At 38.7% G+C, this 15,239-nt stretch overlaps 1 protein-coding gene across 3 annotated transcripts in view; it reads right to left on the minus strand.

Moving 5' to 3' along the window:
• The window catches only part of LOC113966847 (spermatogenesis-associated protein 7 homolog), a 31,530-nt gene that overhangs the window by 8,177 nt on the left and 8,114 nt on the right, over positions 1 to 15,239 (minus strand). For 2 of the 3 annotated variants that reach the window (XM_027681923.1, XM_027681925.1), the window contains exons 4-9: positions 7,081 to 7,202; positions 5,166 to 5,674; positions 5,013 to 5,073; positions 3,714 to 3,778; positions 3,026 to 3,097; positions 2,518 to 2,575 (exon numbers count right to left, since the gene is read on the minus strand). In XM_027681923.1, the coding sequence (XP_027537724.1) occupies positions 2,518 to 2,575; positions 3,026 to 3,097; positions 3,714 to 3,778; positions 5,013 to 5,073; positions 5,166 to 5,674; positions 7,081 to 7,202 (887 nt within the window). Of the gene's footprint in view, positions 1 to 1,180; positions 1,266 to 2,517; positions 2,576 to 3,025; positions 3,098 to 3,713; positions 3,779 to 5,012; positions 5,074 to 5,165; positions 5,675 to 7,080; positions 7,203 to 15,239 lie in introns of those variants that run through there. The other variant, XM_027681924.1, reaches the window with a different exon arrangement.

Below are 15,239 nucleotides of genomic sequence, written 5' to 3' on the forward strand. Positions count from 1 at the left end.
CACTACAAAGACCTTGAGAGATGTTTCATCTTATTATTTTGTCTGTCTGGTCCAGAAAACAGTGATAGTAAACAAAAAGAGTTTGGTTTGAAGACAACAAATGAAAAGGGAAAAAATATTTTTGTAGGACAAAAGTCCACTCGCTGTGGAATTCATTTCCATCCACTGGCCAATTCACTTTTAAAAGCCTGAAAGCAATTCAGCTTCCATTACTTCTCTTGTGGGAACTATGCCTGTTCTAATAAATGTCATTGCTCACAAGCTTCTCCTGTGTAAGTTATGTTTACACTTCTCATTTAATCTTTTCAAAGAACAATTCTTTCTCCTATGTGCTGTGTTCTTCTAATACAGAGAGGTAGTTTGGTTCTTTTTCCTTTCATCATTGTGTGGCTAAACATGCAAAAATTTTTAAATCAATTATTGGCCAATTACTTTTATTTCTCTTTTCCGAGTTTCTTTAAAGTCTTCAGTCAGTATTTTTAGAGGGGAAAACACCAGGCTTAAGCTCTACTCAGGTTCAGAACAATGCATTCCTAGATATCAAACATTTTGCAGTAGGACATAGTAGAAATCTGCTACTGTTTACAAACTCCTCCTTCTGGAAGGAACCATGTACCTTCAATTTTCTATTAAAGGTTTCTCAGCTCTATCTCTAAGGCAACAGTTGACCTTACAAATATGCTCAGCATCCTCTAGTCAGATGTAAATTACATATCCTCTCAAACTGAGGTGCAGCTGCTGATTTTTTTCCCACAAACCAACTTAAATGTCACTAATTCCAGCTCAGGTCATTTCTCAAACACTTTTTCACCTACTGACTGTCATTCATTCCAGCAACCAAACAGTTACCAAAACACCATCTCTCCCCTAATTGTAGCACTTTGAAAGACAAAATAACATTCTGCATTCTAATTATTTTATAATTCCTCTGATCGTTATTTATTCAATGTTCAAATCATGCATGTAACTCCCACATGCCTAGTGTTAAAGAAAATACAATACTAAATGCTTACAAATTTGCAGGAACAAATAGGCAAAGGTAGCTCATTTAAAAGCCATACTATGCCAGTCCCTCAGAAATGTTCCCATCTGAATCTGCTGAAGTTATATGAGCTTTGGAGTGCATGTCCAAGCCCTTGACCATTAATTCTTTGGGTCATCAGACTCAATGATAAGCCTTTTCGTATAGAGGCCTTTAATGTCAGATCTAAAGGAGGACTGAAGCATCAAATCCCTCTCAAGGCTGGAATTAGCAGTCTTACTCCCTGTGGGAGATAGGAGAAGCGTTGGATGAAAGAGCCCCATGACCCAAGCCCTGTGCTTGAGGGGGCAGGGACCCCTCAACAAGCAGCTGGCAGGCAGTGCAAGTGGAAGGCTGTGACTGAACTCTCGCACTCTCTGTGGAGCTGACAGTTCTGCTGCAGGCCCTTAGGAAAGTGTTTTTATTTCATTTTCTTTCCTTTAATACAGACTTTAAAGAAGAAGGAATTCATATTATCAGTTATTGGGAAGGAGGAAAACCTAGTGCCTTTTAAATGAGTGCTGCAACCTCAGTTTGGAGCGCTAGTGTCTCCCACTTTGCTCCTACTATCTAACCTAAAGGAATTAGTTCAAAAGCCCAGCTGAGTTATCTGCTCAGGAGGTAAAGTGTTGGATTTGGGTTTCCTCAATCTGGGGAAGACATTGGAAGCTGCCTACCCCATTTCATGGCCAAATGCTTCAACCAATCTGGGATAACAGCAAAGATAAAGATAATGACAATGACAACACCACTAATGCCACCTTCTCTGTGAATGACTTTTAAAAGGAAAACAGTGTGTTCCTTACAATTTTTCAAAGAGCAGTTATAAGCCCTGCTCTCAGGAGAGGGCTCTAAACCCTAGATTAAAACAGGCAAAGGTGCTTCCACTCATCCTAGATAAGATGCCAGACTTGCAGAGGAGAGAGACAGACTGTGGCTGTATATTTGTGCCTGGCATTTCCTATTGCCCCTCCACATGACTCTTCCCTCTCAGCAAGGGAGATGTTCAGATAAGCATTTTGAGGTGTATAGTTCTCAGCAGGCACCACATGGGGAGACTTCATATTGGACTTAGAGTATTAAGTGGTTACCAAACTCTTAAACACAAGCTGTTGAAACACAAAGTCTTCTTACTTGATCTAGTCACAGCCTACAAGCCTCTCTTGCTCCAAAAAATGGCAGTCATAGCAAAAAAGTGCAGCAACAAGCATTCTTCATGAACAGGTTTTGTGTAATGAAAGCCATTCTGCATGCTAACTACATTATCTGTCTTTTAGAAAACTTATTAGAGTAATACACAAAAATGTACAGAAAAATCTCTCTTTACCAGTGCTCCATGGAAAATGCCCTTACTGATGCTTTTGCAGAGGGAGTTTCTTCTTGCCTTGTATTAAATTGCGTGCTAGTCAATCTGCCGTAAATTGTTGCTCAGCACTGATATACAACATTTCTACTGGAGGTGACAGAAGATTTAATACTAGATATTTTTTGCTCACCTCATCAAGGTTATGCCTCTTACTTTTAATGTGCATTTGAAATACATCTTCTAATGCCCTTAAAAGAAAAAAAAAGAGGAACATCAGTGCAAAAAATCCAACGGTTCAAAGGCCGTAAACTTTTAAAATGAAAAATAACGACTCAGCTTGTCTTTCTGATCGCTTAAAATGCATCCCAGCTTTTCACTTTTGCTCCATCCCCTCCCTATCCCTACTGTACATGTAAGTAACTAAAATATTAAGGATTTTAAGGTTGTTGGATATTGCCATTCCAAGTGCACACAGTTTGGAAGGAACTATGCTCCTTTCATGTATATAATTCCAATTTCTTCTTTCACATTTAATAAAAATGTTAGAGTATTGGTGTTCTCCATCACAGGGTAGTAGTTCTCTGTATTTAAGGTGGGGCCTAAGTCTCTCATTAAAACCACCAATTCTTTACACTGATTGAATAATTGGTCAAAATTTTGTTACTCAAAGGAATAAATATGAAAGGCAAAGCACTTACTCTCTGTGATAACAACTTCTAGTCAAAATATCATTGGTGAGATCTTGAAGAAAGCGAAGATACTCTTCTTCTCTATACAAATACAGAGGTTGTCAGCATCTTTCTCTAACATATACTGAATGCAAGTAAGGTTTACAATACCATCCAAAGAAGCAGAAGTTTTAGAGTAATTAAACTAGCTCAAATAAAGAGTTTTGCCAACCTATCCAAAAGTGATGAATCTGTTTACTAGTTTGCATTTTTTTACTATTCAGATCTATAAGTTTTAAAATGACAAATTTTGACAGCTCTGTTGGTCAACTCCCAGTTACTTTAATCCATTAATTTCATTAAACAAGAATATCTATGCCTTTTGTGAATAAACAGTTAAAAACAGTTCCAATGAACAAAGTGTAGGTATCAGAAGATAAATTACTATTAATATTGTTTATTTATTATTTATCCTTACCATAATTATTTTGCCTAGAGTAAGAGGAGTGGTATGACTAAGAAAAGGTCTTCCAGCTTTATGATTTCCCGAGGAAGTAACTGAATCCCGCATTCCCAGTAGAGTCCCTCTTCTCACTACATACAGCTATTGGTAATTGGCTCTTGTGCCTTGTTTTCAATTTTCCACCAAACTCCTACTTTAATATTTTGATATGAAACTTAGAAACAGTTAAAAGTGACAAACAAATATTTAACTTACTTTTCTTCAAGTTGTAATTCTGGAAAAAGTGGCATTTCAGAATTCTGAATCCACAATTCACAGTTCTGCCACAAAAGGGAAAAGGAGGTAAATGTAGATAATTTGTTTAATTATCTTTGTATTAACATTATGTATTTCCATTCAGAGTACCTGGGGAAATGATCTGATTTCACAACATATCAAAATCGCAACAACATCACATGGCAGCTCATGTGAAATAAACGTCTTGAGATTCAATCACTCAAATAATGAACAATATTATTATTAGGTTCGTTCATGTGAGAACAAACTTGTCCATTTCCAGAAATGGAAACCAGTTTGTACAATCTGAGAGAAATTATGCAAATGCTATGAAGGAAATAAGAAATTCTGACAAAATTGAAAATCTTCGCGGACTTCGTACTTTTTCGTTAGAAGGAAATGCAAAATACATTTGTATCTTTGAAAGAGGACTTAGAAAATCAGATTGATATAAAAAATATCTTTTGCTGTGGCTCATCAAGTGAGGATAGGAGCTTCTCTTGATAATATTGTTAAACGAAGGTTTTGGTGGTTTTGAGCAAGGAATCAAATAGTACAATCTAGCATAGGGCTATCAAAAATCATATCTGTGGTGCCTTGGCAGAGCTGTGTAGAAATTCAACATGGATTCTGTAAAGGGGTGTGTGGGCCAAGGAATCATGCAAAATTTCTCTATCTTCAGCTATTGCCTTAGTTACTGTTAAGCAGCTCTTATTTTTAAGAGCACTAAAATTCATGAAATCAATCCACCATTCATCTCAAAAACCCAGATGACTAATGGAGTACAACTTCCAGACAAAGTCTTGTACAAATACTACAATAGTGACCACAGACTGAGAGAATAGCACTTTGTCTGGACATTTATGGGCTCCAAGTTATTATTTGTATGGACTGAAAGGCTGTAAACCAACCAAAAAGTAAGAGGTCAGTAAAGTAGGGAAGAGCTCTGCTTTCAGAAGAGCAGATTTGTGTTGGGATACAGTGTTTTTCATAGAGCATAATGCCTCATTTGTGTTTCTCAGAGAGCCCAGTTACTTTAGCTGTTCCTATTTTATTCACAGTGTCTGTTGACCCTATCTAGCCCTGCATGATAAGTTTCTCAATTGCAATCTTAGTCACTTCTCATAAGAAGATTAAATTTTTTGGTTTTGCTCTTAACATATATTCCCCAAAGCCAATGAATCCATTATCCATTTCATTTCCACATAACCAGGACACTTTTGTGTATGAACAGTATGTTTCAGTCTTTTTACTTTGTAACACACTGAGTACACCAACCTCAACTGGCTGCTGAGAGAAGTGAACAGAATGTGGTCTCACATGTGAATCTTCTAAAAATCTGAAAGATTAAAAGCATGGTGAGAAAGAGTTATGATTCAAATTAGGTGTTTGAAAGCAGAATTACTTAACTTCTAGCACTGATATAAGTACCTGTGCAACTCGCTTTTCTTTTTGTTATTGATATCTGATGATTTAAATGATGGTCTGCTAGGGGAGGAGCTCCTTTTTCTTGAAGGAGGATTATAATACCTATACTTCACAAGAAAAGATTGATGTGATGTCTTTAAGATCCGAGGGCTAAAACACTGCTTCTTTTCTGTAAAGTAGGCTGAATGTCTGTCAAGGAGGTCCCCAGAGCATGTTTTATGAACAGAGTTTTGAAATGCCTTCTTCGCGTTGCGACTGCCCAAACGCACGCGAGATCGCAGGAGCAGTGAAGAAGATGATCTGTCTGTACTGGAGCTGTGAACAGGAATCTGAGACAAAGCACATGGAGCACTATTTGGGATAGACCTTCTTGCAGCAGGAGCTGGCATCAGAGTCCTTGAAGTGAACTTCTGAAATGATACAGAGGGGGGCTGCTCTCTCTTTGTTCCGGAAGAGTTGTTCCGACCAGATGTCAAATATGGGTGACCATTTTCCAACAGTGACCACCTCATCTGTAAGTTAAAGAATAAAACTGACAGAAAAAATCACAAAAGAATTCACTGAAGACAGTGCCTCCCACAAATTAACTCACATAGGAGGAATTTTAAGAAACTGTTTTCAAACTGAGTCAATTGGTTTCAAGTGGTCTAAATGATTTATTTTGTTTTGGGAACTGCAGTTAGGAGTAAAGCAAAACTGCCACTGTGCTTGAGCTGGTTAACCAGTCTTCTTCCTAGTTTCTTTTTCTTTCCTCCTCTTTACAAGGTTGAGATTTCTAATGACAAATAGTCTTGTGAAATTACAGAAATCCCATTTTGATTGCCAGGGCTCACAGAGGGAGAACAGGACACTTTTTTCTGCCTTGCACATTGTGTGTTCCCATCTATGAAATTCATGACTCAATGTCAGTCTCATGGTCCTTCTTCAATGACATCTTCTATTCTCTCTCTGTGTGTGCCTGTGCAGGTGTGAGCATGGCTCCATCTCATGAGTTTGAAGTCAAACAGAGCCATTGTTTGCCTCACAAATACCTCAGGCGAAATTGTGGCCTACCATTTTGCTATTTATTTCACTGGGAGCAAGATTTTACAAATCAAAATAATGCACATTTGAATTGGATGACATTGTTTATTAACAGTATAATTTGTATTCTAGTGGTAAACCAGTCTAAATATAGTCTGCTGAGGAATTTTTGTCCCAGAGAGACTCTGGACTATGGCAGAATGAAACATTTTGCAAGAATTTGTATGGTGAAGTGAGGTCCACTGGTAGAATTTGGTGAAGAAAGGTCTACTCTCACTAGTATGAGGTTGTACAGTTTCTGGTATCTAGCAGAATACTCAGAATTGGGAATAATTACTTCAGAGTCTTGCTTTTATCAGTAAATAACATTCTGGAATTCAGAGGATACTGTAAAACAACGTAAAGGTATTGCATTGCATTCAGTCAGAGGAAAAAAAATTATTGGGATTTCATTCTCTTGAAAATATTGTGTACAGAAATCATCCTAATAAGAATGTTGCCACACAAAACAGCAAATCATTTCAGTAAATTCACTCAATCTAGGTTTTTTCCTGGGCTCCCACGTAATACTCTGGCCTTGTGAGTGTCATGCACACATGACACTTTCAGAGCAGGGACATATTTTAGTCATGTACACGTAGTCATAACATGAGTATCTGTCATTGTAGGCCATGAAGGGATTGCAACAGTGCCATGGGAGGACAGCTGCCACTTGGCAAGATTGAGAGTCAAATATTATCTCTGCTTCACTAGACTATTGAATAAAAAGCTACATTGAATAAACCTGCATGAAACTTGTGTTACAGGCACTCCCCAGCACCACAGAGTACAGCTAATTAAGGGGAAAATGGTCTTATTCATGTGACTCAGCACTACTTGTTAGAATATCACATACCTTCTGCTGGCTTGGAGAAACACTTCTGGAGTTGAATGGTGTGGCAGGAAGACTGCGTACAAGATCCTTCTTATATTTTTCAAGGGTTTGAATTAGTCTGTCTCTTTTCTGTTGATCCTTGTCTGTACACGCAAATATGAAAAAAACAACCCTTTCCAGTTTAATCAATGATCAAGTCACAGATATCACTCTTAATTCTTCTTCTCACCAGCAAAAACTATTCTGTCTCCTCCTCTTAATACCAAGGAACAGAGAATGCAATCATACTATTTACATTTGGCTCTTGCTGCTTCCATGCTCAGCACACATCTGAATTTGAAATCAGTGTGAGCCAGGACTCCATTACATCACTCACACAGTAAGTAATGAGCTATTGGAGGGATAAAAGAGCATGGCAATGTTCTGTTTCCACCCCTTGCACATTCTTTCCCTTATCCTAGAAAGAAGTTGAGGCAGGTAAAACAGAAGAGCTGAGGCAGTCGAGTGAGAATTCAAGTCTACATACAAAGAGTTGGGTGACCAAAGTCAGGCTGCCACTGTGCTCTGTGCAGACCGCAATGTCAAGAAAGTCTGCTTTCTGTATTGGTTGAACTCAGGCTGAGAAGAGTAGGGTGACACTTCTGCTAGCCCCTCACACACTAAAAGAACAGAACAGGCTTAGTCTTTTGGGACTGGGACAAAAGAAATGGTGGGTGACCCATCTCCAAAGTGTTCAAGGCCAAGTTGGATGGGGCTCTGAGCAACCTGGTCTAGTGGAAGGTGTCCCTGCCTTCCAGGGACACTTGGAAGGGGGGGTTGGAACTAGATGATCTTTAAGGTCTCCTCCAATCCAACCCATTAGTGATTCTATGATCTTCTGATCTTCCTGAAAATATGCAAGTGAGAGAAGAAATAAGAATACCTATTCTTTTAAGCATTATTGCTATATAGGATATTACACCGTTTAATATGGAATATATTACGTATTATAAAATAATAATAAGAAAACACAGAGATAAGAAGGGGAAATGAGTTACCCAAGACCACAGAAGCCCACAGGGGCATATTCATGTATGATGCAAAGCATTTCACAATTTGCCAGCTTTTGACAGAACCTTACTTTTAGCAATGCAAATAGGAATGATGCATGATCAAAATTTGCAACTCTTTTACCTGCCATGTTCCTTCCATACACAGCTCTGAGAAAAAGGATATGAATTTTGATGTGCAACACATTTCTCTTTGTAGATAGTGTTTAAAAAATAATAGCCCCTGCAGTTCTAGCTGAAACTAAGGACTCACACACAAAATATCATAAAGTGGGGTACCCTGAGGTCCCGCCAGCTGCAAAAGGCTCTTTTGAGTTGAAAATGCAGCTCTGTCATAATTTCCTTGCCCTATGGAGGTCTGACATGGGGTAGCACATGTCAATACTGCCAGGCAGGCCAGGAGAGAACTGTGCTCTGCTCCTTCCCCCATGGGTACAGCTGCAGAGGCTCCTCAAATATGTAATTCTAGAGGGCTGGAAAGGCTTCAGGAGGGCTGTTGAAATATGACTTCTGGTAGTGTGATGATACTTTGATTAATACCGATTTATTCCTGACAAAATGCACAACCGGTTCATGATTAGCCCAGGGCCACCTTACACTGCTATTGGAGCAACAGGCTAGAACTTACAATGTGCTGCAAATTTTTTGCTAATGAGAAGCAACAACTCCTCCTCTGAAGTGGTGTAATTGCAGGGCATCACACTAGTAACGTCACAGAATAATGCTTGAAACCTGGCAAAACAGCATTTACTAATGATGTTTTTTTTGAAGGGGGAGATGCATTAAGCTGTATTTAGTATTGCACATTTCTGAATTAACAGAAGGGTTACAGAGTTTTTGATAGTCTTAAAATGCTATTTCTTTTGGAAAAGAAACAGCTGAAACTTTTTTTAAAGAAACCAAGATGCTTATTTGCTGCACTAAATGGTTGTCTCCTCTGAAGTTTGTGAGGGGTCTTACATGGGGCACACCACATCTTGATAATTCCCCTCTAAGGTAGCCTCAAGTCTGTGTCCTATTCATTGAAAAACCATATTTCACTAACAGCTAAAACCAGTATATAGTCTCCTGAGGCATGTAATCTGGCTTTCCAGTCTTGCATAGACATGAGTTCATAGCATCATCCTATTAAGAAAAACATGTTGACAATGCTAAATCCTATTTGGATGACTGGGAAGCAGGATTATACAACTCACTGGAACAAATAACAAAGTGTACTTGCTCAATCGTGTTCATACAGAGATTAATACCTTCCCCATTTATCTAGGTTTGCATGGTGCCCAATCCAAGTACTCCCCCATTCTGATTAAAGACTTTGCATTTTGCAGTCATATGAAAAATAACAGACAAGGCAGCTTGATGTGGTGTCTGTGCAACAATGCCATCAAGTCAGGATATCAGGCTTCTTTCACGACAGTGCCAATGACTTGGGAAGCCCTGAGGAAAAGTGACATCCGTGCCTCTCTGCCTTTCTCTCTGTGCACAGGTGAGGCAGGACAACAACTGTCTATCCAAGGCATGGTAGAACCTTCAGCAAGCCTTGCCAAGGACAAGAAAATAAAATATTCCAGGTCAAAGAGCCACAGGTTTTAAACAGCCTTTGTCTAGTATTTCACTGATATTTTTACTATAAATATGGGTTATAAACATGCCACATGGCAGTAAGCCTGTTCAAATAAGTACTATTCCACTCCATTACAGTTTCATGTTTTGTGTAGTTAGCAAAAGCTCCTGGGCCGAATGTCTCATACCAACTCTCCTTCCCCTTACTAACAGATGCCTGGTTTCACTGACTCTTGGGTTTTGCTATGCCACAGCCAGGTGAGACTGTCTGAAGGGTCTTGCAGCACATCCTGGTTTGCTGACATGTCTGTTAAGGAATTTATTTATCTCAGCATCTTCTAGCCCTGCTCTCTACAGTTTCTCTTTTCTCACTCCTGTTCTTCTCATTCATGTTTTTCTCCATGCCCCTTGTAAGATAAAACATAAGTAGGTATTCTTCCCAAGTATGCCAAGGCAGTGGAAGGATTAAAGAAAAGGTTTATTTCAGATGCAAGGATCAGTTTTTTATGATGTGGTACAGCACATTGGGACTTCAGGGGTAAAAGGTGAGGTCCCACTCTCTCAGGGCCCCTTTATCCTCTCTGTTTCTCTCCTGTCTTCCCAAGACCTCTGTGCGTGTCTATTAGGACTCCCTCTCTCACATATCAGAGAGAGAGGTTGAGAACTTCTCTTGCCATGCGGGGTGGGGAAAGCATTGAAACTGTCTTTGAGAAAGAGTTACCACTTAGGCAGAAAGCCTTCCTGGAGAAAATGGAGTTCCTAAGTTTCCATTACAAATTTTTTTGAAATTGTACCTATTCCTAAACCCATTCTCATGATTCCAGGGCTCCTGACTCACCTGCTCCCAATACCCACAGCATGTAGTGCTTCTGGCTGCTTCCTTTCCAAGGCCTCTCCTCTCCTGCACTTCTTTCCCTAACGTGACCTTGCCCCAGAATCACCTGGCATGCTCCCCATGCATGAATGAAGGGGCTAAGAGTGGAAGTCATTCCTGAATTTTCAGGTCACATTCATGGCTCTCACACGTACTCCTTGCAGTTCTGTTTGACAGGCAGCTGTGACCACACCACACAGAGCAGCCTGGCCCAGCCACATGGACTGCTCATTGTCAAGAGCTACACAGGGAGAAAAAAAAATCACCTGACCATTCTGTCATTGTCCAAACGCTTTTTAATAACAACTAGAAATGACCAAGGGACAAAATAGAAAATAAAATGCAAACTTTGCATGATAGCTGTTTGAGCTTTTTTCTTTTTCTTTTAAAAAAGCAAAAACTAGCCCTCCCTTGCCTTTAAATCTCATGTCTTAGCTGAAGTGTTTAAAACTGGCTGCAGTTTATGGTTAAAACCATAACTGGGAATAATTACTTGGGGAGGGAAGTGGCAAGGTTTGACCTATAAAAGCATATAATGATTCAGAGTGTCAATTGAATCCTCTCAGGACATGATTATTTTTATTCCTGCAGCAGCCAGTATCTCTTGACTACCTTTTTGATGCTTCCCAGGGAATAGAATCATATGGTGTGGCCAGTGCAGCAGTTATGTAGGCAAATGTGTTCAAGAGCCTTTCTGTTAAACTCATTTATTTGCTAATTTATCGTCCTGTCTACTGTGGTAGGAATTAATTTATCAGTGCTATAGTACAATTTCACTGGTACTTGTACTGGAATCTGATACTTGTCAATGTGACAAAAGTACAGAAAATAAAAGGGATTTAGTTGTAATCTGGTCCCTATAAAACACAGGAACATCAGATACAATAGCCCTCGCTCTGTTTTCCTGGCAGTTCTTGTCGTTTGACATTTGATAAAGCATCTTCTCTCTCCTGTGCTGCTGTGCCAAAGTCTCGTGTACAAAATGAGCAAACACAAACTTACTCGACGTAGTAGAAGTAGTTTAGCAGATCATATTGGCCAACCCAAACCAAAAACTAAAAAACTTTTTTTTTCTTTTTTTTTTCCTAGTGCCTTTCAGTTCTACTCGTCTTTATCTTAAGTACGAAGAACAATCAGCAAACACCTTAGTCTGCTTCCACAGCTGCCTCCTAAAACAGAAGGCTATTTTCAGGTCTAAGACAGAACATTATGGCCCAAGTATGAACATGGGATATAAAGCTGGAACAGGCTTCCCCAAAGTTGTTTACCAGATGTTACAAAACTCAGTGATTACAGTTAGAAATAGAATCCGCACCTTGGCTCTTGCCTTCATTTTTGGCTCAGAGTGGGAGTTCTGGTTTAATTCCTACCAAGTGTTTTAAAAGCTGGCTGATGTTTAACTCCTGATGACTTTTGAAACAACAAGGAACTTTTGAAGGACTGTGGGGAAAAAAGAAGAGCAAAAGTGGTGAACTCCAAACTGATATCAGTCCTGAGCATAACAACTGTTACAAGACTCATTTGAGGTAAATAATGTCAGAAACACCATTCAAAAAGGTTAAAAACATAACGATGCTAAGTTGGTAAGAAAAAAGAGAGATTTTGACTGTGGTTGAATGAGATAAAGGTGTTGGTTTAAAAACTTCTGTAAACTCCCTGGCTTTGTTCTGCATGGCATTTTGACTAAGAAATTAGAACACTAGAAAATTACACTTGTTTACAAAATGGCTAACTGGCAGATCTGAAAATCTAATTAGCAGTAAGGCAGGTGTTTCTAACGCAAGAATAATTTTTGATATTATAATATTAAATTATTTCTTTCAGTTATCCGAAAGAAAACATATAATCATTTCTCATAAAGCTTGAACAACTACAGTTGGGGAACTCATGAATAATAAAGTGGTGGTTTACTCTGACAAAGTGATGTGCATCGCTTAATGATGTAGATGTAGGGAACCATATACTTTTCAGCAGGGATAATGGAACATCTCTGTTGTGAAAATGCAGGCCCTTACTTACAGAAGGCAAGTCTTACATGGAAATCAGTGTTGCTGAAAGACATTCATACCTTCTTCTAGATATACAGCTGCCTGTATGCAGCTATAGCTGCCTGTACACAGTGATAGTGGAGACAAAACTAGTGTAGTATCATTGCCTATCAAGAGCAGAAATCTCAAGTGTAAGTACAGGGAGCCTTTACTGCTGTTTCCTTTGACAGGTGCTTGGTTGCTGCCAGAATTATACATCCTGCTCTAAAACTTTACTGCTCAAGAAGCATTTACAAATTGGGAAAGATGCAGAGAGGATCCATAAGAATGATGAACTCTGGAAAACACTCTTCATAGAGTCAAATTTAAGGAGTTGAATGTATTTAGTTCTGCAAAAGGATGGTTAAAAAGTAACTTTATTCCAGCTTATGAGCACCTAAAGACAGAACAGAAATTTAACAGAAAATAAATGCATCCTAAAGGAGAGATATTAGTTCCTCTGGGTAAGGTAAGTTAGCATTTGGAACACTAATGAAAAGTGTGATGTAATTAAATAAGGTTTGGACATAGTTTTGAACCCTTCCCCCTCAACTCTAAAACAGCAATGAATGGAGAGAAGACTTAGGGAAAAAACAGGCTATATAACCACAACAGCTTATTCTTTCTGTGTCTACAAAACTCAGAGATACATGTCAGTCATCAGAGTTCACCTATGAACTTCTCTGAAACTTTATTTTTTCTCAATTTTTGCTGCTATTGTTAACTGATATAATTTCAGATTTTTGGGCCAGTGCAATACAAAGGATACAAAGACAGTTACTTGTGTTGTTCACATCTATGGGCCAAATGCTGCAATCTGCACTAGTAATAGATTATCTGGTGGGAGGACTGCTTATTTTGGCATTTCAGAGCAAACAAGACCATTATTTCATCAGAAACCAGTGGTGAGGCTCAAGTCCTTAGATTTTATTTCAGATGCTCTTTGCCATGCTAGCTGTCCTTATGAAAAGCCTATGTTGGCACATTAAACTACAGCATGTGGTGTTTTTTAAGCCTCAAGCTCTGGTCCAGCATTATTTGTTTTCATCAATATATAAATGCTGCCATGCTATGAAGTGAGCGTATAACGACAATTTTAAAGGGAAAGAAAAGTCTCTGAAACACCAAATAAAGCCAGAAAACATTACTAAGTTACACTGCCTGTTGTTCTTTGCCATGTTGTTTTCTAATCACATGCCAAATTCTGCACATTTTGAAACTGTGAGTGCTCATGCTGACATTAACAGGAATTTCCCCAGGAGGAAGGCAAGATGTAATCAGTTCTCCATAACCGACCACCCATTCCAGCATTTTTTAACTGCTTGATGCCTTTGGCCATAACCTACATCTGCTCTGACTGGTTCTGCCCTTCTAACAAATTCATGGTTGTCAATGGTGCTGACAGCACTTGACACAATTCTTTGTAGACCACACCAAAATAAGGAGAGGACACATTCTCTTCTCTTATTTGAGCAAAGACAAGATTTGACATTTGTTTTGCTTATGTAAGGGTGGTAGCCTGCTTTTCTTAAGGTTTTAGGGAGTATAAGTAAGGAATTCTAGAAGCTGGTGTACAAAAGAAATGTCAAGATGCTTTACCCCTGTTTAAAGTACTGACTGATTGCTGATGTATGCTACTTTTCATTTGGCAGCAGAATGCAAAGTTAAAATAGTCAGTGCACAATGGTTATGACAACACTCCTTTTCTCTACATCCTCCAGTAGCTCCCACTACCCTCTTCTTCCCTTTTTACAAATACTCCTAAACAGCACTGATTCTAAAATGGATGGGAAGGATGGTTTGGTGATTAAAACACTGCGGTAGGACTTGGAAAACTATCATTTAATTCCGAGCTCTACAACAGGTTCCAGTGTGATCACAGGTATGTCAATTAATCTCTGGTGTATTAATTTCCTCCCTGTAAAAGAGGATGATGGCAAGCATCTACTCTGTTCTAGCTGGTGCATCATTTTGAACAGATACTCCCCGAAGATATCTTGAAATGTGCAGTGGCTACTATGAAGGAACTCAGATCTCAAATGAAGCTGCCCACACAGCGTAGGATTTGAAGTGTGAGAAGAAGAATTTATGAACTAGATTAGTGGTTTAACCATCGATAGCTGAATGACGCAGTGTAGTCATACATTCGATATACCCTTCATTGCAGCTCCCTTCTAAAGGTGATATAAGCATTTATTTTTTACAGACTGCAAAACTTATTATTAAAAACCAGCTCACTAATGCTCCATAAACCTGCAATGATAGGAAATTGATGTTGGGCTATATAAACACATTAATTTTCACTGATTGCTAAATGATCCATTCAACTGCCTAGGATTTGTGACAACTAAGGTTCTACATTTGTAAGGATAAAATTATGTTTATATAATTGACTGTATAGATTATTCACAGAAACTGTAGAGAAAATGCTGAAATTTTTTATGTCTTTGAACTCTTTGGAGAAACAGCTTGATCTTTTTCACAGGTGTTACGGTCTTGAAAATCACAATGCAACTTCATTTTAAACTGGCTAAAATCCGAATGGAAATTATTGCTTTGACTGATGTCTGTCTCATGCAGAGAATTAGAAAGAAAAAAACACAGGTTATAAAAAGTCCACTTTGTGCCATATCTAACTACTTAAGGACTCTGCTGGTACACAGAAAA

The sequence above is a fragment of the Neopelma chrysocephalum genome, unplaced genomic scaffold (assembly GCF_003984885.1).
Source record: "Neopelma chrysocephalum unplaced genomic scaffold, ASM398488v2 Primary Assembly neopelma1_61b, whole genome shotgun sequence".
Lineage (NCBI taxonomy): Eukaryota > Metazoa > Chordata > Aves > Passeriformes > Pipridae > Neopelma > Neopelma chrysocephalum.